At 42.8% G+C, this 21,313-nt stretch overlaps 2 protein-coding genes across 6 annotated transcripts; both read right to left on the bottom strand.

Moving 5' to 3' along the window:
• Positions 1-3,341: 3,341 nt before the first annotated feature.
• On the bottom strand, positions 3,342-6,736 carry tyms (thymidylate synthetase). The gene is made up of 7 exons (XM_024393026.2): positions 6,397-6,736; positions 6,131-6,204; positions 4,656-4,830; positions 4,453-4,554; positions 4,138-4,313; positions 3,938-4,009; positions 3,342-3,635 (listed from the first exon to the last, which is right to left on the bottom strand). Exons 1-7 carry the CDS (start codon positions 6,617-6,619, stop codon positions 3,498-3,500), a joined length of 960 nt encoding a protein of 319 aa, XP_024248794.1. The 5' UTR covers positions 6,620-6,736; the 3' UTR covers positions 3,342-3,497.
• Positions 6,737-6,949: 213 nt separating this feature from the next.
• Positions 6,950-15,717, bottom strand: LOC112227971 (clusterin-like protein 1). Of its 5 annotated transcripts, XM_042308496.1 has the most exons (9): positions 15,472-15,549; positions 14,536-14,668; positions 12,645-12,793; positions 10,323-10,493; positions 9,735-10,191; positions 8,970-9,104; positions 7,660-7,874; positions 7,346-7,516; positions 6,950-7,180 (listed from the first exon to the last, which is right to left on the bottom strand). In XM_042308496.1, exons 1-9 carry the CDS (start codon positions 15,478-15,480, stop codon positions 7,175-7,177), a joined length of 1,446 nt encoding a protein of 481 aa, XP_042164430.1. In that variant the 5' UTR covers positions 15,481-15,549; the 3' UTR covers positions 6,950-7,174. The 5 variants fall into 5 exon arrangements, with proteins under 5 accessions (XP_042164430.1, XP_042164426.1, XP_042164427.1 ...); XM_042308492.1 differs by lacking the exons at positions 6,950-7,180; positions 15,472-15,549 and adding an exon at positions 15,654-15,717 and having other exon boundaries at positions 7,188-7,516; XM_042308493.1 differs by lacking the exons at positions 6,950-7,180; positions 15,472-15,549 and adding an exon at positions 15,648-15,713 and having other exon boundaries at positions 7,188-7,516.
• Between the last annotated feature and the right edge of the window lie 5,596 nt (positions 15,718-21,313).

The raw sequence follows: 21,313 nt of genomic DNA, 5'->3' as shown, positions 1-21,313 counted from the left end.
GGAGATTAGTTATTTCTGTGGATTTTACCTTCTCACCAGCAGTGGGCAGATGTGATGGGTGAGTATGCCTACATATACAGCCACTCCACTAGGCAAGTCGGTTAAGAACAAATTCTTATTTACAATGATGAGTTAACGACTGAGGATGGATCAACACCATTGTAGTTCCTCGTTCAGGTGCAGAACGACAGATTTGCACCTTGTCAGCTTGGGGATTTGATCTAGCAAATTTTCAGTTACTGGCGCAACGCTCTCCCCGCTAGGCTACCTGTAGCCCTTCACTGAAAGGTGTGTGTGTGTGCAGCACTTTTCCCCAATTTGTGCCGGATTGGACCAGAGAAATGATTAATTCAGTTGGCCACAGCGGCGGTCCTGAATGCAGTGTTAAATGTTTTACATTTCAGTAATTTAGCAGACGCTGTTATCCAGAGCGACTTTGTGCATTCCTCTTAAAATGGCTAGGTGGGACAACCACATATCACAGGCATAGAACGTACATTTTTCCTCAATAGCGTAGCTATCGGTAGAATCAGAGCTGCAAAAACATCCAACTAATATGCAGAGTCGGAAGCTTGATGTTGTCATTGCGTGCTAGGAATATGGAACCAAATTCTAAACTTTTGACTACTTTAATACACAAAGTATTCACTTTTTCCTATATTTGGTTGTGTAATTTAAAATACATTAAATTGTGATTTTGCATGACTGGCCTACACATAACCCATAATGTCATAGTGGAATTATGTTTTTAGAAATGTTTACAAATGAATAATTGAAAAGCTGAAATGTATTGAGTCAATGAGTATTCAAAGCCTTTGTTATGGCAAGCCTAAATAAATTCAGGAGAAAAACATAAGTTGCATGGACTCACTCTATTGAATTGATTACCTCATCTCTGTACTCCACACATCTGTGAGGTCCCTCAGTCAAGCAGGGGATTTCAAACACAGAATCAACCACAAAGACCAGGGAGGTTTTCCAATGCCTTGCAAAGAAGGGCACCTATTGGGTAAATGGGTTAATTGAATATCATTGATATAATATAACATTGAATATCCTTTTGAGCACGGTGAAGTTAATAATTACACTTGGGATAGTGTATCAATACACCCAGTCACTACAACGATATAGACGTCTTTCCTAACTCAGTTGTCGGAGAGGAAGGAAAGTGCTCACGGATTTCACCAAGAGGCCGAGGGCTTATAAGTAAACATTATACGGTAAGGTTGTATTCGGTGCATGGTAACCTGTTGTATTCGGCACATGACAAATTAGATTTGATTTGACTTTAAAACCGAGTTTAATGGTTGTGATATGAAAAGACTGAGGATGGATCAACACCATTGTAGTTCCTCAAGTCTCATAGCAAAGGGTTTGAATACTTATGTAAATAAAGTATTTCTGTTTTACTTTTTTAATATATTTGCAAACAAAAAAAACTGTTTTTGAAGAAGGTCCGGGGGGAAAGACCTTCTCCAACATAGTTGAGAAGGAAGTGAGGAAATAGGATGTGAGGAATCACAGAAAGACACATTCAGAAAGAGCCCAGGCCTCAGATCCGTTCCACTTCACCTTATCACCTTGGAGATGGCAGCATGTCCCAGGATGTTGTCGGAGGTGGCTCTTTGATCCACATGGGTTTGTACTCAGCCAGCCTGGTCCCCCAGGTCGCCTATGTCCAACCTCTGGTTGGCATCAATCGTCTTAAACAGAGAAGACAATTGGCAACAGGATGAATTGGTCCAATCAACTGCATTATGTTTACTGCATCCAATGGAATAACAGATTCAATTTACCTGTGTGTTGTTGGGTCCAATCGTCTGCCGTATGTGGCGACTCTAGGTCAGCCGCCACCATCACTTTGAACTTGGTCCATTCATCATTTAGTGCAAGACTGTGGGGGCTGACCTAGAGAATGACATTCGCCAGTGAAGTCTCATACCTCAGATGATTGGACCCAACAACACACTGGTAAATCTAATCTGTTACGCCATTGGATGCAGTAAACAACTATAGGAACATACAGAGAGAGAGAGACAGACTGACGTAGATACAGTGCCTTCAGAAAGTATTCACACCCCTTGACTTATTCCACATTTTGTTGTTACAGCCTGAATTAAAAATGGATTAAATCGATTTCTCTCTCTCACCCATCTACACACAATACCCCCATAATGACAAAGTGAAAACATGTTTTTAGATTTTTTTTTGCAAAGGTTTTGAAAATGAAATATTTCATTTACATAAGTATTCACAACCCTGAGTCAGTACATGTTAGAATAACCTTTGGCAGTGATTACATCTGTAAATCTAAGCTTTGCACACCTAGATTGTACCATTTTTGAACATAATTCAAGCTCTGTCTAGTTGGTTGTTGCTAGATAGCCATTTTCAAGACTTGCCATAGATTTTGTAACTAGGTCACTCAGTAACATTCAATATCGTCTTGGTAAGCAACTTCAGAGTATATTTGGCCTTGTGTTCTAGGTTATTGTCCTGCTGAAAGGTGAATTTGTCTCCCAGTGTCTGTTGGAAAGCAGACCAGGTTTTCCTCTAGGATTTTTCCTGTGCTTATGGCATTTATATGTATCATCAAAAAACTCCCTAGTCCTTGCAGATGACAAGCATACCCATAACATGTAGCCACCACCATGCTTGAAAATATGAAGAGTGGTACTTAGTGATGTGTTGTATTTGCCCCAAACATAATGCTTTGTATTCAGGACAAAGTGAATTTATTTGCCAAATGTTTTGCAGTTTTACTTTAGTCCCTTACTGCAAACAGGATGCATAATTTGGAATATTTGTATTATGTGGAGGCTTCCTTTCACTGTCACTTGGTAATATTCCAGCCACAATGACAAAACAGTCAATATAACCATGACCCCCATAATTACTTTAAAATCCATGTAATTATAACTAATATTTGACCTGGGGTCAGGAGCTGAAATTAAATCTGTTCCAGTCTCTCAGGATGAGCACTTTAAGTCATGTGATTCAGAACACCCACTACATGCCTCCCAAGGTATGTTTTAGTCATAATGATCACAATGGCCATCATTTCTGTTGGTCATTGTTCCATTAGGATCCAGGCTACTCCAGTGAGATGTTGAGACACTGTTACCCTTCAGAAATGTGGAAGAAGCTCCTGGACCCGTGAGGAATGTGGAGTAGGGTGAAGCTGCCCCTAGAAGTGGATCTTGGGTCCGTTATTCATTTCCCCCATGAATTGTTAAGGTTATGACTGGGGGAAGTGTAAGCGTATCCTAGATCTGTACTCTACTGTTCTGTCTCAATAAATTGTTTAATATTAGAACATGTTTCCAATGCTCTGTGCCAACTAAATGTATAAATTCTTTATTTACAAAAATCACATGACAAACAAAATACACAATTAAATCTAAAAATAAAATAAAAAAGGCAACAGGTAGACTGTACCTGAATATTTAAATCAGTTAAAAGGACAACCACCCATATATTAGTTAATTGAAGCCCATTTAAACTGCCATCTGCATTTTGATGGTGGGGTGGGGATTGTAGTCAACAATCTCAAAGTCTTCTGCATGGAAGTCATCTATTTTCTCAACCGTCCGGAGGACCTTCAGCTTGGGGAAGGGCCGAATCTCTCTCTGGAGCTGTAAGGGAAGGGTCATCACGTTTAGGCTGCGGCCAGACATTGTGTCCAAAAACTATAGATTGAGACAATGGTTCTTAAAATGGGAGTCATCTGTTGACGGACAACATCAAAATGGACAATATTATTACATTGTAGAAAATAGTCAAAATAAAGAAGAACCCTTGAATGAGTAGGTGTGGCCAAACTTAACTGGTACTGTATGCATACACATCTCATTGGCTGTAGCATTACACATCCGTCACTGCAGTGTATATCTCAATGTCAAAGTTGCCCGTGTTGCTGTATCGGTCATGAACCTACCTGCACTTTGAGGGGTTCGACGTGGTTGCTGTAGATGTGAGCATCTCCCAGAGTGTGCACAAAGTCCCCAGGCTAAAAAGGGGAAACAAGGCAAGAAATCTTGTAAATTTACTACACCTCTTATTAAAATATCCTCTTTTCTTTTAGTCAAATCAAGGGAGGTGTTGAGAGTAGGATATTTAAACCAGTGTCTGCCCCACCTTGAGTCCTGTGATGTGAGCGATCATGTAGGTGAGGAGGGCGTAGCTGGCGATGTTGAAGGGCACTCCCAAGCCCATGTCCCCCGAGCGCTGGTACAGCTGACACGACAGCTCCCCGTCAATGACATAGAACTGGCACAGGGCATGGCAGGGGGGCAGCACCATGTGGGGCAGGTCTGAGAACAGCACAGGAGTGGGTGTGAGCGATACAAACCAACACTTGACTGTTAAGTGTGGAATACACATTGAAATCATTACTGCAAATGTAATATCTAGACCTGTGCAAAATCAGAATGGAATATATCAGTCAAATACCCTTGGGGTTCCATGCACACATTATGATTCTCCTGTCTTCTGGATTAGTCTTGATAGTGTCAATAACCATCTGTAGTTGGTCCACACCTTGTCCTGTGTAATCTATAAAGTGAAGTATTAGGCAAGAGAATTAAGCACTACAGTTCAAATTGGTTGGATTGAAACACAACATAATCCTACAACACCATGTCAGGGTGATGGACCTTTGTGCATGTCGCTGTATTCTGCACCATAGTGCCTCCACTGGAAACCGTACACGGGTCCCAAGTCTCCCTCCTCCCGGTCTATAAACCCCATTTTGTCCAGGAACTGTCTCGATCCATTTGCATCCCAGATCTTCACCCCTTTCTCTGCGAGCTCCTTGGCATTTGTTGAGCCCTACAGCAAACACACAGAACAAGATCCGTCAAACGTCTCTGGCCGATGTATTGGTATGGCGCGCCATCTAGTGGAAACATTAAATTCAATGCATTATAACAGTGACCAGTTTACATGCATACAGTATTCCGGATAGCAGCTCATGTCGCACTTAAGATCTTATTCAGGAATATCTGTTTACATGAACATGTGATATCCCGTTCACAAGTATCCCTGTATCCGTGAATAAACAGAATATTCCTAATTTAACTTCATATGGGTAAAATGGAACAGAAAACTGAAGTGTGGACGGACACTGGCTGTAGGCCTATAACCTTTCACATGTAGGGAAATATAATATTTACTCTTGCAGAATAATGGATACAACAAATAATCATTTGCTCAGCAACAGGAGTGAAGAAATAATATTGTTCAGCATCTCGAGTGTTATCTTCCACACAGACTGTATTTCAACCACATAAAACATGCGTCCCAGACGAACTGAAGTCTTATCAGAAACGTGTTTCATCGTTCTCAGCTTTTAATTTCTTTAAAACCGATCAAACTGATGGCATTGGACATTTTACACAGGTCCAATCTTTCCACGGTTTGAGTTGTTGCTTTTTCTCCCGGTTCCTAAATGAAAGAGACAACTTCACCGGTGTTAACTAGATTAATGCATTCATTCTATAGATTCATGACATTGTTTTGGTGAGGACTAGTCTTATAAGGTAACAAGTTATGACAGAATAGAAGCTGCATGTATTCAACTATAGTTGACAAACAAATGGCCTAACAAATGTAGTTAATTATTGGGGGTGAAAGTAGCCAGTATGCATTAAGGTCCCGTATGGAATATCAGATAAATAAATGGCATTATTAATGGTGGATCTAACTGCACAGGTAGCCTACTTTTTGAAGTGATTTGTTTGACAGTCAGATGGAAACGTCACCAGACTGCCAACAGTCTATGGTGTTGTGCGATGACGTTTGAATCACGGGTGTTCGCAGTCTAGGGTGTTGTGTGACGATGGCACGATTTATGCAACCGGAGCCTGCGCAGACCGCGTAAAACAGTAAACCGAATAAGATGTTTACATGAGTTTCCCCGTCTAAAAAGCACCATATCCTAGGCATTTTCTCCTAGTTTCACATAACCCGGGAAAGCTTGTATTCCGGTCATTGTTAAGGGGATATGACGTTAATATTAGCCAACTTAAAAAACAGAATACTTGAGTATTCCGAATAATTTCTGGATATTGGTGTGCATGTAAACGTGGTCACTGGTGCATTATTTCGGGGGACATGGCTTCCTTCTTACTTTGATAAACCACAGTAGTTCTTCGAGAATTCCTTTCCAGAAAACCCTTTTCGTCGTCAGCAAAGGAAACTGATCTGGAATGATAAACGGAAAAAAAAAGCTAGTCATTTGAACAGAGGTCCCATGCAAAGCCAGTTAAGAAGGCAACGTTCAACTTAGGTTGTGCAATTCCCGCCATGGCGGGAAAATTACATATGTTTTAATCGTGCATTAACCGTCTACGCACAACTTCCCACACATACTTAACATTAGTTAAATCGACTTACCCCGGAGACTGTATCTCGTTTGTGAACCGAAAACAGAGATGACCCCCGTTCCTGTTCGGTCTCCCTTTCGATGTCCATGTTGCAAAATGTATTCACATTGGTTCAGATACCCGCGTTCATCACAGAAGAGAGAGAACGAACTTTGTCCCACCTGACTATCTGCCTTCTTAGGCTCTTCGTTATTACAAGGTTCCGCTGTGTGTATGTCAGAAGTAGCAGGCATTTTGTTGGTTAGTTTAACAACAACAACAAAAAATACTGACACAATTCATGCAGTGGTAGCACTGGTTGACTTCTTCTACTCCTGTGTTAAATTTAACATTTCCCGGTTTATTTTGGTTTTCCCTCGAAGACACACCTACATAGAAGATATTCCTCCAATCAAGTAAAAGACGAGGGCAAGCGTGATTCTTGGTTTTACAACTGGACCAATGGGAGATTGGGGAAAAAACGCGCAAAAGGTAATCCCCGCCTCTCTATATGCCGCGAATATAGAGACGAGTGATCAGAAACGAGTGATGTATGAACATAAATAAATAAAAATAACCATGGAAATGTTCACAATCACAGTTTAATCATCAGTAAAATGTAAAAGTTGATCAAACACATGTTGCTTACATTTTTTTATTCCATCACTTAGTGTATAGAGTATAGCTCGTAGCTCGACCAAATGTTGCATACAACCTTAAACATAATGCTCCATTCCAAGGAACTGGTAGACACACAATGGTAAATTGAGGCTTATGAATAGCACAGCATGCAAAATCCTCGGATTACTTCATATCTGTGAAAGAATCAGAAACAATGCAGGATACAACCCCTTACTTTTGTCATGTATAACTAGCTTGGGCCTATAGCATACTGTATGAGACATTTAAATTATAAGGAATTGTCTGGGTACTGTAGTCATGGCATGTACGTTTTGCCTAGCTGCAGACTTTATACTTACCTTTGACTGTTTGTAGTGGGCCAGGGCCTCTTGGACCACATACTGAATGAAGGCAGAGTCCTGCACCTCTAGCTCTGCGGGGACGGAGAGGGTTAATAAAGGAGAGTTCAGGATGTTCAACACCACTCTGGTGTCACCTTTAAACCCATTATCCCTCACCTGTAGAACCACCTGGAAACATATTACAACACAGTAATCATGAGAATAATATATATTTTTTCTTTTTCTAAAGGGCTGAAATCATCATCAACAACAACATCATCACCATCAGAGGTACAAAAGGACAACCATTTACGTGTGTCCTGTGAACTTGCCCCGCTCACACCGAAGATGTACTGAGGACCCAGGGTGCCATTGGTGAGCTGCGTCACCCAGCCATATTTGGCCTCCATGGCGTTGAGCCAGGTGCGTGTGTCATCCGTGTGTTTCTGGACCACCTGCAGCATCTCCTCATACTGCAGACGAGACGTGTTGAGCAGCCGGTAGGTCTCCTCCAGCGCAGAGTGGAGTTCCCTAACACTGGGACACTCTGGGGGAACATGATACAGATGTGGGGAGAAATGTAGACATTTCTTACATTTAGCATCAACTCTGTCAAGGGAAATATAGTATTATTTATGACGAAGATGTCTACATGTATGTCAGGATGTTGTGTACCCCTGGAAATAATCAGAATGTATGTAAAACATTACCACTGGACAGGGTAAGTTAAGCCGCCTACACATTTCTGTACTAAATGTAATATTACCACTACCTTTTAAAACCATGTCTATCTTTATTTCCCAAACACAATTCAACACAATCGCGTTTTTGTCTGTTAATCATTTTAAGCAGCTGTTAACACAGGTGTAACTTTTTTTTAAAAACACTTTTAACATAGGCCAGGCCCTGTTGTTATCTCCTATCCCAGCGATAATGCCTTGCGTTACAACTGAGAAGAAAACACTTCAATTTGCTCAACTTGCCATTGGCTCAATTTACCCCAAGGCAAACATTTTGACTATATTAGCCCACACAGTTACAAGGAAGACATTTCATGCTAGGTTTATGTACCTCATATTTAAGTTTATAGAGACCACAACTGATCTAGAGAACAACCTTTAAATGATCTACTTTGGTTTAGATACAAGCATCATGAAACCTCTAACACAATATATTAATTAGACTTGGTGAAAATCAGTTTTTGGACCTAACTTGCTACAACCTTTTCCGTGTGGTTTCTTCCTTCACAAATTCCATGAATTGACAACCTCTTCCTAAATATTTGGTGAAATGAGACATTTTGTATATGGTTTCCTAGAAACAAGGGTAGTTCAATTTACCCATTTTGCTCAACTTACCCCATTCCCCCCTATAACACTGTGCTTGCTTAACAGTATAGCTTCCTTACCTGTCCCTGTCTTAGCTAATTACACTAGAAAAGCTAGTGATTTGCAAATTGAGACCAACTCTGTTACACAACGGCGTGGTCAAACACTTAAGTTAACAGTCTAGAAGCTAGACCGTAGAACACCATTTCATGGGAATCGCCAAGGGGCGCAATGTGTGATTTGAACCATGTGTTCCAATAGGACAGGCAACCTTTTAAATCAATGAGAGTTCAATAATGATCATCAATATTTACCTTTCACCAAAGTGTCCTGACAGGATTCGCACAGTCTCTGCAGCTGCCAGCACTCTGCTACCTGCCTGCGGAGCTGTCTACAGAGATACATGTCTGGGAATGGAACTGGGACCCAGCTCCAGCTAGGGAAGGACTCTGTGTTTTTGGAAAGGGGCACAGCACACAGGAAAACATCATCGGAGCTGTATCAAATTAGAGAAACACCACAATGTGATAACTATAGCACAGAGTTTCTAAACCCAGAGACCCAACATTGAAATTATTTTGGGAACACTTTGCAAAGCAGACTTGACAGACCAATCAGGGGTTTGGGGTTTGGGAAGTCAATGGGAGAAAGTATTGGTTGTTATTTTTTCTCTAAATCTAAAGGCACAAACTAGATTCGAGTCAATGTCTTACGTAGCTGAACATGTTATTACTCCAACCTCATGAAAGGGATGAAGGGGTGCCTCTGATTTGACGGCCTGCACATGAGCAGTTCGGTGCGAGAATGACAGTTAGACACGATGACGTGTTTATGCGCATGAGTTTAGCTAGCCAACGTTGCCATGACATTGCCTACAAACGCAATCTGGGATTTATATTGGAGGAGCAGTTTCTAGGCATCTTCATACTATACAATCGTTGACTATAGTACTTAGATCTTGAAATCTCAACATTATATAATGGTATATGAAATAGATACTGTATTTCCTGACAAATCTGATAATGATCAAATTTGCCAGTAGTCTGAATGTGTATCGAATGGCTATTATCATTGGATACCTCTCTGCTGCCAAGACTCCTCATCTACAGCCTCCTGCATCTCGTCCAAGACATCTGTCATTGCATCGCTGAAGTCTTCCACTACAGCCCGGCCAAAGTCATATACTTCCTCCAGCACATCATCTAGGCCCATGCTGCCAAGGCGGCCCATGCCCATGAAGAAGCCCCCACTAGGGGACTCCTGTGTGGGGGAGAGGGGCTCGGGCTTCAGCTTAGTGGTGAAGGCCACCCAGAAGCCATGGCCAAACTCTTGGTGCATGTTGTCGACCAGCTCTGTGCTCCGGTTGTGCAGGGAGCTCATTTTCCCTTGCATCTGACTGAAGGAGGCATTCAGCCGCACCAGCTCCAGATCTGGATCGTCCGAGTTCTGGATCTGGGTCAGGTTATCTTGGTTCTGATTGACAACCTGGTCTGGAGTTTCCAGTTGGGAGGATAACTTCCTGAAGAACTCCTCCACCTGTGAGCAGAAGAGAACCAAATACCTAAATGGAGCTGAATTTGTACCAATCTTGGGCCTACTTGATAAGACATGGGTCGATGCAGCCGTGGATGTGTAAGGGGCCTTGAAGGCAGAGATAAATGCCTTACTTTGAAAGAGAAGGAGGAGAAGCCTCTCCGGCAGGTGGAGGTGTAAAATGTCTTGCACGTGTCTTCCAGGCAGGGTCGACACTCCATAAAGGATGTCCTTAGCGAATCATGGCACTGCTCCTCCGCCTTCTGAAGCTTTAGCTCCGCCTCTGTGGCCAGTTGCATTGCCCCCTTCAGTAAAATAAAGAGTAAAGTGTAGTTGCCCTTAGATGCAGATCTTGGGTTCGTTTTGCATTTCCCCCCACTAATGGTTAAGGTTAGGCTTGGGAGAGGAGAAGCTGATCCTAGATCTGTATCTAGAGGAAACTTCACTATGGAATAGACCATATTGGGAACTAAAATGCAGCCAAAATTGTAAATTCAATAGCAAACTGGGGTGTTCTTTAGAGGTATTAACAGGCAAGATCAACTGGACTGACTTAATGGAACCACATTTCAATGATCATAACTCTGAAAAAGTACTGTGCTGCATTTTAATATAACCATGCCTAATGGTCCTTGTAACCTCTCCATTTCTTCCTGGTTACCTCTGTACTAATCTCTGTCAGTGTGTAGGGTGAATGTGTGGTCAATGAGGAGAGAAAGAGGAGGATGTGGTTCTGAGGCCCCTTCAGCTCAGCTGTCCTCCTAGGCCCTGGCTCACAGTACCCTCCCTTCTGAACGAATGCAGAACACAGACATAAATCTACAGTCAGCCCATTAATCCTGACTGGGCTGTACTCTACGCCCTCCTTAGGTCCACATCCACAACTCACTGTCTGCTTTGTATGAGCTTTTTTTGTGAGGCAGGAACTATGCGATGGGTGTCTGTGTGTGGGGAAGTCAGAGCGTTGGTGTCAGTGTACGGCATGTAGAAGAGGGTGAGCCTGTTTGCATCCCAAATGGTACCCTAAACCCTATGCAATACATAGGGAATTAGGGTGCCATTTGGGACACAGCCTGTTAGATTCAGGATGATTAATGCTTTTTTGGACTCCAATCTCTCACCGTGGATTAATTTCTTACAGTGGGGTTTATTTTATTGATGATATAATCAGATATGACGTTATTTATTCATTTGGAGGACATTCTTATCCTCGGGGAAGAGCATAACTTACATATTTGTACATATGCTTAATAGAGTTACATTAACGCAAATTGTCTCGTGCCTTAAATGCTGTGGTGTGTTCAACCAAGTGCTATCTTTCACTGCCTAAATCATATGCAGATAATAATCTGTGATTTGTTATTATCATGGTACCTTATACATTGCCTTCGGAAAGTATTCAGACCCCTTGACTTTTTCCACATGTTGTAACGTTAGAGCCTTATTCTAAAATGGATTTTTTTTTAAATTCCCTTCATCAATCTACACACAATACCCCATAATGACAATGCAAAAACAGTTTAAAAAAAATGTGTACTCTACGCCCTCCTTAAGTCCACATCCACAACTCAGTGTCTGCTTTGTGGTCTCTGTATGACCCTTTTTTTATGAGGCAGAAAATGTGTGATGGGTTTCTGTGTATGAGGAAGTCAGATCTGCAGCATTGAAGGTCCCCAAGAACACAGTGGCCTCCATCATTCTTAAATGGAAGAAGTTTGGAACTTGATTGGAGTCCACCTGTCGAAAATTAATTTGATTGGACATTGGAAAGGCACACACCTGTCTATATAAGGTCCCACAGTTGACAGTGCATGTCAGAGCCAAAACCAAGCCGTGAGGTAGAGGAAATTGTCCTTAGAACTCCGAGACAGGATTGTGTCGAGGCACAGATCTGGGGAAGGGTACCAAAACTACAGCGGGATCTGTAGTAATTGCGATGCAGTACCTTTTAGACCACTGTGCCACATTTACACAAGTATTCAGACCCTTTACTCAGTACTTTGTTGAAGAACCTTTGGCAGCGATTACAGCCTCAAGTCTTCTTGGGTATAACGATGCAAGAATGAGTTTCACCCATTCTCTCTGTACTTTTCTCCATTCATCTTTGTTTCCTCTGACCCATTGGTGCGGCTGGCCTCCGGGTTAAACGTGTGCGTGGTGTCAAGGAGCAGTGCGGCTTGACGGGGTTGTGTTTCGAGGGACGCACGGCTCTCGACCTTCGCCTCTTCCGAGTCCGTACGGGAGTTGCAGCGATGGGACAGGACTGTACCTACCAATTGGATATGACAGAAGTTCTACAAACCTGTTTTTGCTTTGTCATTTCGGGGGTATTGTGTGCGGATTGATGAAGGGGGAACAAACAATTTGATCCAGGGCTATGAATATTTTCCGAATGCACTGCATATGTTACTGTATGATGATTTTATGTGCACGGCTTTGTCTGTGAAATGACTTACCTTCCTCTTGTCACTACTTTCTTTGAGGGTCTTCATGAGGTGTTCATGCTTCTCTTGGTTCTTCTCCATCACCTCCTTCATCCGCTTCACCCCAAACAAGGCTCTCTTCATCTCCTCGTCAACATAACGCTCACCATCCCTCGACAGCCCTGGACCCAGAACCAACAGAGAAAACATCTGGATATAGGCCAGACGGATTACCGGGACATGTGCTCAGAGCATGCGCGGACCAACTGGAAAGTGTCTTCACGGACATTTTCAACCTCTCCCTGACCGAGTCTCTTATACCTACATGTTTCAAGCAGACCACCATAATCCTTGTGCCCAAGGAAGCGAAGGTAACCTGCCTAAACGACTACAGCCCCGTAACACTCACGTAGGTAGCCATGAAGTGCTTTGAAAGGCTGGTCATGGCTCACACCAACACCATCATCCCAGAAACCCTAGACCCACTCCAATTTGCATAACGCCCCAACAGATCCACAGACGACGCAATCTCAATCGCACTCCACACTGCCTCTTTCCCTCCTGAACAAAAACTTCCTGGCAGGCCGCCCCCCAGGTGGTAAGGGTAGACCACAACACATCTGCCACGCTGATCCTCAACACACAGGCCCCTCAGAGGTGCGTGCTTAGTCCCCTCCTGTACTCCCTGTTCACCCACGACTGCGGCAAGTACGACTCCTTCACCATCATTAAGTTTGCTGACGACACAATGGTGGTAGGCCTGATCATCGACAACGATGAGACAGCCTATAGGGAGGAGGTCAGAGACCTGGCAGTGTGGTGCCAGGACAACAACCTCTCCCTCAACGTGAGCAACACAAAGGAGATGATCGTGGACTACAGGAAAAGGAGGGCCGAACAAGCCCCCATTCACATCGACAGGGCTGTAGTGGAACGGGTCAAGAAATACAAGTTCCTTGGTATCCACATCACCAACAAACTATCATGGTCCAAACACACCAAGAAAGTTGTGAAGAGGGCACGACAACTCCTATTCCCCCTTAGCAGACTGAAAAGATTTGGCATGGGTCCCCAGATCCTTAAAAAGTTCTACAGCTGCACCATCGAGAGCATCCTGACCGGTTGCATCACCACTTGGTATAGCAACTGCTCGGCATCTGACCGTAAGGCGCTTCAGAGGGTAGTGCGTACAGCCCAGTACATCACTAAGGCCAAGATACCTAACATCCAGGACCTATATACTAGGCGGTGACAGAGGAAGGCCCAAACTCCAGTCACCCAAGTCATAGACTGTTCTCCCTGCTACCTCATGGCAAGCGGTACCAGAGCGCCAAGTCTAGGTCCAAAAGGCTCCTTAACAGCTTCTACCCCCAAGCCATAAGACTGCTGAACAATTGATCAAATGGCCACCCAGACTATTTACATTGACACCCCCTTTGTTTTTACACTGCTGCTACTCGCTGTTTATTATCTATGTATAGTCACTTTACCCCTACCTACATGCACAAATTACCTCGACTAACCTGCACATTGTCTCGGTACCGGTACCCCCTGTATATAGCCTCGTTATTGGTATTTTATTGTGTTAATATTTACTTTTGTTTATTTTATTAAATACTCTGTTTCTTGAACTGCATTGTTGGTTAAGTGCTTATAAGTAAGCATTTCAAGGTCTACACCTGTTGGATTCGGGATGTGACAAATACTATTTGATTTGATTTGATTTTGATTGCCATTATGTGACACCGATAGTCCTGGTAAAGTATGGTCCTTGCAATGCCAGGGTTGTGGGTTCAAGGAATTTGAAAATGTTTGCATGCACTACTGTCAGTCCATTTGGATAAAAGGCTTTGCTGAACGTCACATGTTAGATAAAGGGGAAGAAAGTTGCATGTGGTATAGTGCATTTCAAAAGAGGTCTCACCCTGGAGAACATCCTCACTCAGTTCTGTGGGAGAGGGGTCGGGGCCACAGTGCAGGACCCCAAGAGATGAAATGTAGAGGGTGAGAATCAGCAGTGCTCTCATCTTCACTGGCGTACTCTCACAGGTGCAGCTCTGAAACACAACCAATTGGTTAAATATTAGGACTTGACGTCAGATCGATACAGAAAAACGTGCTCTCTTGACTGGCCCGTAGGCAATGAGGCCGCCGGATGATCGTGGCTCTGCCGGCTGTGGACTTTGAATTGGGCTTTAGAGAGATGACTTCTTCTCACGTAACCTTCCTGGAAGTCATTGATTCATCGACAGTTCTGGATCTTGCCTGATCTTCACAGACAAGAGGATTTGAATAGACACCTGACATGACGTAGGGATCCCGTTGTCTGCCACAAGGGGGTGCAAATATCTCAAGCATTCAAAGGATTGGTGAAAAGATGCCAATGATTTCGAAGCCATAAAGGGCAACGGATGGGTACAATCAATAGCTCGATAGACTATTTATGCTTATTGTTCAAATGTTAGAGATGGGTTATACTTAAAAGATATATGTTCAACTTCACAAAATAAATCATCTGTCTCTCTCCACTGAAATGCAAATTAAGTAACTGAATAGTGGCTGGAAAACGACATGGTAAACTGAATAGCAACCAGGGTTGGGGTCAATTCTGTTTCCATTCCAATCAATTCAGGAAGTACACTGAAATTCCAATTCTCTTCTATGCTTTTCAACAAGGAACATTTGGTTTACTTTCTGAATTGGCTGGAATTAAAATGGAATTGACTCCAACCCTGATAGCCACTCAATACTACATAAAAGATTTTTCCTCCTACTGACAATAATCTCTATTTCAGTATGAGAAAAATATCATCCATAGAAAAGACTGCAACAGCCAAACACATCACAAAACACACCATACCTTTCTCATACCACTAATCAGTTATTTCCAATACGAACAGATATCCTGCATACCAGCATCCATAGTAGCCTACATACATGCCTAATTACTTACTCAATACATACCAGAAACCAATCAGAAAGCAAAGCTACAACACGTGATGGGAACATGCTATAGGATGAATGGCACAAACGTACATTTACCTTGAGAGATGAGAGAAAACAAAAGCAGCAGACTTGGTAGCGCCGTGCGGTCGAGCGTGATGTGTTCGCATTAACCCAAGGATTTGTTCTATTTATATGACTGTAGACAGCAGTCATCTTAGATCCAATTAGCCTATTTGCAATATCGACCATTAAGCCTGCCGTCATCCACACCTTACCTGCACAGCTGACTAGAGATTACCGTTTCAGTGCATACATAACAAAAACAACAAAAAAAACAACAATCTGCTTATCTTTTCCACAGGACTTCAGAGCCTTTTCTCCACAGACTACGTGTCTCAGTGAAACTATTTCCACGAATTGCCCCTATTCACACTGCAGAGAGAGAAGGCCGACCCATGGCGGACATTGGCCCCGAAGTTTGAGTGTTGGCTCTACTCTGAATCGAATCTGTTTGCCATGGCCATCACACATACACAACCCAGGGCCTCACTGTGGCTCCATGCCAGAAAGACCCAAACTCTAAACCGAACCCCATGGCACGAAGACCTCCTTTCCCTTGGGCCCCGTAATATCCACCATGCATGCAACACCGCTTTCGCTTTTGCATGATTGAAAAATGACTGTGCTCTCTCTGTGTGTGTGTGTGTGTGTGTGTGTGTGTGTGTGTGTGTGTGTGTGTGTGTGTGTGTGTGTGTGTGTGTGTGTGTGTGTGTGTGTGTGTGTGTGTGTGTGTGTCTGTGTGTGTGTTTCTGTGTGAATTGGTCTGTGGGAATGTTGTTTCCTTTTCACTTTCTGACCACTTTTACGTCATCCTGATGATATTAATATCGAGCTCTGGCCCAGGGCTTTGGTGCACGTTCCTTGACTGACTTAATGTAGAAATGTGATTTACGCCCTGGAACAGAACTAGTCAATATCTAAACTGTATGGTAGCAGGTTGGTAAATGTGGAACACATTTGTATTGACATATTCCACATGTTGTTGTGTTAAAGCCTGAATTTAAAATGAATGAAATTCACCCATATACACACAAAACTCCATAATGACAAAGTGAAAGCATGTCTTCGTAATTTTTGGCAAATTTATTGTAAATGAAATACAGAAGTATCTCATTGACGTAAGTATTCACACCCCTGAGTCAATACATGTTAGAATCACCTTTGGCAGCAATCACACCTGTGAGTCTTTCTGGGTAAGTATCTAAGAGCTTTGCACACCTGGATTGTACAATATTTGCACAAAATTCTTCAAGCTGTGTCAAGTTGGTTGTTGTATCATTGCTAGATAGCCATTTCAAATCAAATAAAACACAATAGTATTTGTCACATGCCGAACACAACCTTACAGTGAAATGCTTACTTAAAAGCACTTAACCAAGAATGCAGTTTAAGAAACATAAGTGTTAAGAAAGTATTTACTAAAATAAACTGAAATAAAAAATAATTAAGGAGCAACAATAAAATAACAGTAGCGAGGCTATATACAGGGGGGTACCGGTTCAGAGTCAATGTGCAGGGGCACAGGTTAGTCGAGATAATTGATGTAATATGTACATGTAGGTAGAGTTAAAGTGATCATGCATAGATAATAAACATAAATTAGCAGCAGTGCAAAAATGGGGAAGGGGGGACAATGTAAATAGTCTGAGTAGCCATTTGATTAGTTGTTCAGGAGTCTTATGGCTTGGGGGTATAAGCTGTTAAGAAGCCTTTTGGACCTAGACTTGGTGGTCCGGCACCTCTTGCCGTGCTGTAGCAGAGAGAACGGTGTATGACTAGCGTGGCTGGAGTCTTTGGCAATTACAATATTTTTCTTTATCTGACACCGCCTGGTATAAAGGTCCTTAATGGCAGGAAGCTTGGCCCCAGTGATGTACTGGGCCGTACGCACTACCCTATGTAGTGCATAGCGGTCGGAGGCCAAGCAGTTGCCATACCAGGTGGTAATGCAACCAGTTAGGCTGCTCTCGATGGTGCAGCTGTTGAACTTTTTGAGAATCTGAGGACACATGCCAAATCTTTTCAGTCTCCTGAGGGGGAATAGGCGTTGTCGAGCCCTCTTCACAACTGTCTTGGTGTGTTTGGACCATGATAGTTTGTTGGTGATGTGGACACCAATGAAATTGAAGCTTTCAACCTGCTCCACTACAGCCCCGTCGATGAGAATGGGGGCATGCCCGGTCCTCCTTTTCCTGTAGTCCACAATCATCTCCTTAGTCTTGACCACGTTGCGGGAGAGGTTGTTATCCTGGCACCACACTGCCAGGACTCTGACGTCCTCCCTATAGGCTGTCTCATCATTGTCGGTGATCAGGCCTACCACTGTTGTTTCGTTGGCAAACTTAATGATGGAGTCGTGCTTCGCAATGCAGTCATGGGTGAACAGGGAGTACAGGAGGGGACTGAGCACGCACCCCTGAGAGTCCCCTGTGTTAAAGATCAGCGTGGCAGATGTGTTGTTACCTACCCTTACCACCTGGGGGGAGGCCCGTCAGGAAGTCCAGGATCCAGTTGCAGAGGGAGGTGTTTAGTCCTAGGGTCCTTAGCTTAGTTATGGGCTTTGAGGCCACATGGTGTTGAACACTAAGTTGTAGTCAATGAATAGCATTCTCATGTAGGTGTTCCTTTTGTCCAGGTGGGAAAGGGCAGTGTGGAGTGCAATAGAGATTGCGTCATCTGTGCCTACAGACGTGAGTGCTACGGGTTGGTAGTCACTTAGGCAGGTTACCTTCGAGTTCTTGGGTACATGGATTATGGTGGTCTGCTTGAAACATGTTGGTATTACAGACTCGGGCAGGAACAGTTTGTAAATGCCAGTGAAGACATTTGCCAGTTGGTCAGCACATGCTCTGAGTACACGTCCTGGTGGTCCATCTGGCCCTGCAGCCTTGTGAATGTTGACCTGTTTAAAGGTCTTACTCACATTGGCTATGGAGAGCATGATCACACAGTCGTCTGGAACAGCTGATACTCTCATGCATGCTTCAGTGTTGCTTGCCTCGAAGCGATTATAGAAGTTATTTAGCTCATTTGGTAGGCTCGTGTCACTGGGCAGCACACGGCTGTGCTTCCCTTTGTAGTCCGTAATAGTTTGTAAACCCTGCCACATCCGGAAAACGTCGGATCCGGTGTGGTAAGATTCAATCTCAGTGCTGTAATGACACTTTGACTGCTTGATGGTTAGTCGGAGGGCATAGCGGGATTTCTTATAAGCGTCCGGGTTCAAGTCCCACTCCTTGATAGCGGCAGCTCTACCCTTTAGCTCAGTGCGGATGTTGCCTGTAATCCATGGCTTCTGATTGGGGTATGTACGTTTTCAAGTCTTGCCATAGATTTTCAAGACGATTTAAGTCAGAACTGTAACTAGGCTACTCAGGAACATTCAATGTCATATTGGTAAGCAATTCCAGTGTATATTTGGCCTTGTGTTTTATGTTATTGTCTTGCTGAAAGGTGAATTTGTCTCACAGTGTCTGTTGGAAAGCAGACTGAACCAGGTTTTCCTCAAGAATTTTGCCTGTGCTTAGCCCTATTGCCTTACTTTTTATCCTAAAAAATACCCTAGACCTTGCTGATGACAAGCATACCCATAACATGATGCAGCCAGCAGCATGCTTAAAAGTATGAAGAGTGGCAATCAGTGATGTGTTGTGTTGAATTTGCCCCAAAAATCATGCTTTGTATGTATTCCGGACATAAAGTTTTACTTTAGTGCCAAATAGCAAACAAGGTAGATATTTTGGAATATTATTATTGTATCTTTGTAGTGACTGGGTGTATTGATACACCATCCAAAGTGTAATTAATAACTTTACCATGCTCAAAGGGATATTCAATGTCTGTTTGTTTTTTTACCAATCTACCAATAGGTGCTCTTCTTTGCGAGGCATTTGAAAACCTCCCTGGTCTTTGTGGTTGAATCTGCTTTTTAAATTCACTGCTCAACTGAGGGACCTTACAGATAATTGTATTTGTGGGATACATAGATGAGGTAGTCATTCAAAATCATGTAAACATCATTGTAGACAGAGTCCATGCAACTTTTTTAGTGACTTCTTAAGCACATTTTTACTCCTGAACTTATTAGGGCTTGCCATAACAAAGGGGTTAAATACTTAAATACTAAATACTTAAATACTTATTGTACTTATTATAATACTTATTAACTTACTTATTAATACTTATTATTATAATACTTATTAATTTCTGAAACATTTCGAAAAACATAATTCCACTTTGACACATTATGGGATATTGTGTGTAGGCCAGTGACACAAAATCAAATTGGAATACATTTTAAATTCAGGCTGTAAGACAACAAAATGTGGAAAAAGTCAAGGGGTGTGAATACTTACTGAAGGCACAGTATTTCTTGCCTGGTTAATATGAACCCTCTGTACTGCACAGAGCCCTGACACAGCAAATGAGGTCCCAACCTCTAAATGAGGCCCAGCAGGAGTCTGGTATATAGACTACCTGCCACTCAACTGCTTTCTATCAGCAAGCCCTGATCTCTACCTGGGCACTAATACCAACCTGCTGCTCCAATTATAGCCAACAGTAAAAAAAAAATGTAAAAAACATTTTTAAAAATAAATTTAAAAAACAGTTTTGCAGCCCTATGGAAAACACTGGATGACCCCTCAAATTATTTCAGACTGGTCTAGAAGCCGATACCCTCCGGACTGTGTCATAACCCAAGCCCTTAACACTGAGCCTGGGTTAGGGTTGGTTATGGGCTCTTATCCATAAATAAGAAGATTGAGTCCCAAATGGCACCATATTCCCTAAATAATGCGCTATGGGCCCTTGTCAAACAGGATATGGTGCCATTTGGAATGCACCGGAAGCTTTACGAGGTGATCTGTGGCTGCTCTTTAAAGCTTGGGGGATTTTCAGTTTTTCCCTGAAATCGATCTGTTTGTAGAATCAGATTGTGACTGAACGCGTGCCAGAGGATCAGCTTGAGTGCGAACACCAAGGGAGTTTGCCGCAAAACACATGCATGCATGCACCCGCACACAAACACCCACACACACACGCAAATAAGCACACGCACACACACGTACACAATTAATGCTTTGTTCAATGTGCACATAAGCGCTAAACGTAGGTGACTCTATATTATTTTGGGCCGTTTTAGACAAAACAGAAACGCCATGTGTACTCGTATCCCATTGACACTCAGTAAAACATGTGGTAAAAGATACTAATTGCCTTGTTGTCCTAATTAGCCTGAGAAGACCCTGTGTATTTGATCAGCGAACTGCATCTGTAGGGCAATGACATTTCAGGGGCCACAAACCAAAGAGGGTAAGGTCTGTGTTTGGGTTCCCATTAGGCTGAATAAAATGGTCTGGCATTCCTAGCAACATTCCCAGCTGTGAGAGTAGTAACTTCTCTCAAGGGTGATAATAGTTATTGGTGGTAGTGGAAACATACCACTTTATAAAAGAGTGGATGGATATTGAACATTCCAACTGTTTTGTCTAATATCCTATAAATACTACTTGAAGTGAGAAAGAATGCACACAAAAAATGCAGTGCACTGTCTAATGTCCCAGGTTGGTCCAGTGATGTTGGTTGAGCCCCCTCCGCAACCCCTTTGAAATGGTCTTTAATGAGTACCAGATTTTTCACCCAGAGGACGCGATCGCCATCAAGCCAGTAATCTAATCTCATCTCCTGCTAGCAGC

The sequence above is a fragment of the Oncorhynchus tshawytscha genome, linkage group LG29 (genome assembly GCF_018296145.1).
Source record: "Oncorhynchus tshawytscha isolate Ot180627B linkage group LG29, Otsh_v2.0, whole genome shotgun sequence".
NCBI lineage: Eukaryota > Metazoa > Chordata > Actinopteri > Salmoniformes > Salmonidae > Oncorhynchus > Oncorhynchus tshawytscha.
Note: the sequence above shows the minus strand (reverse complement) of the source record. Positions and strands in the feature narration are given on the sequence as shown.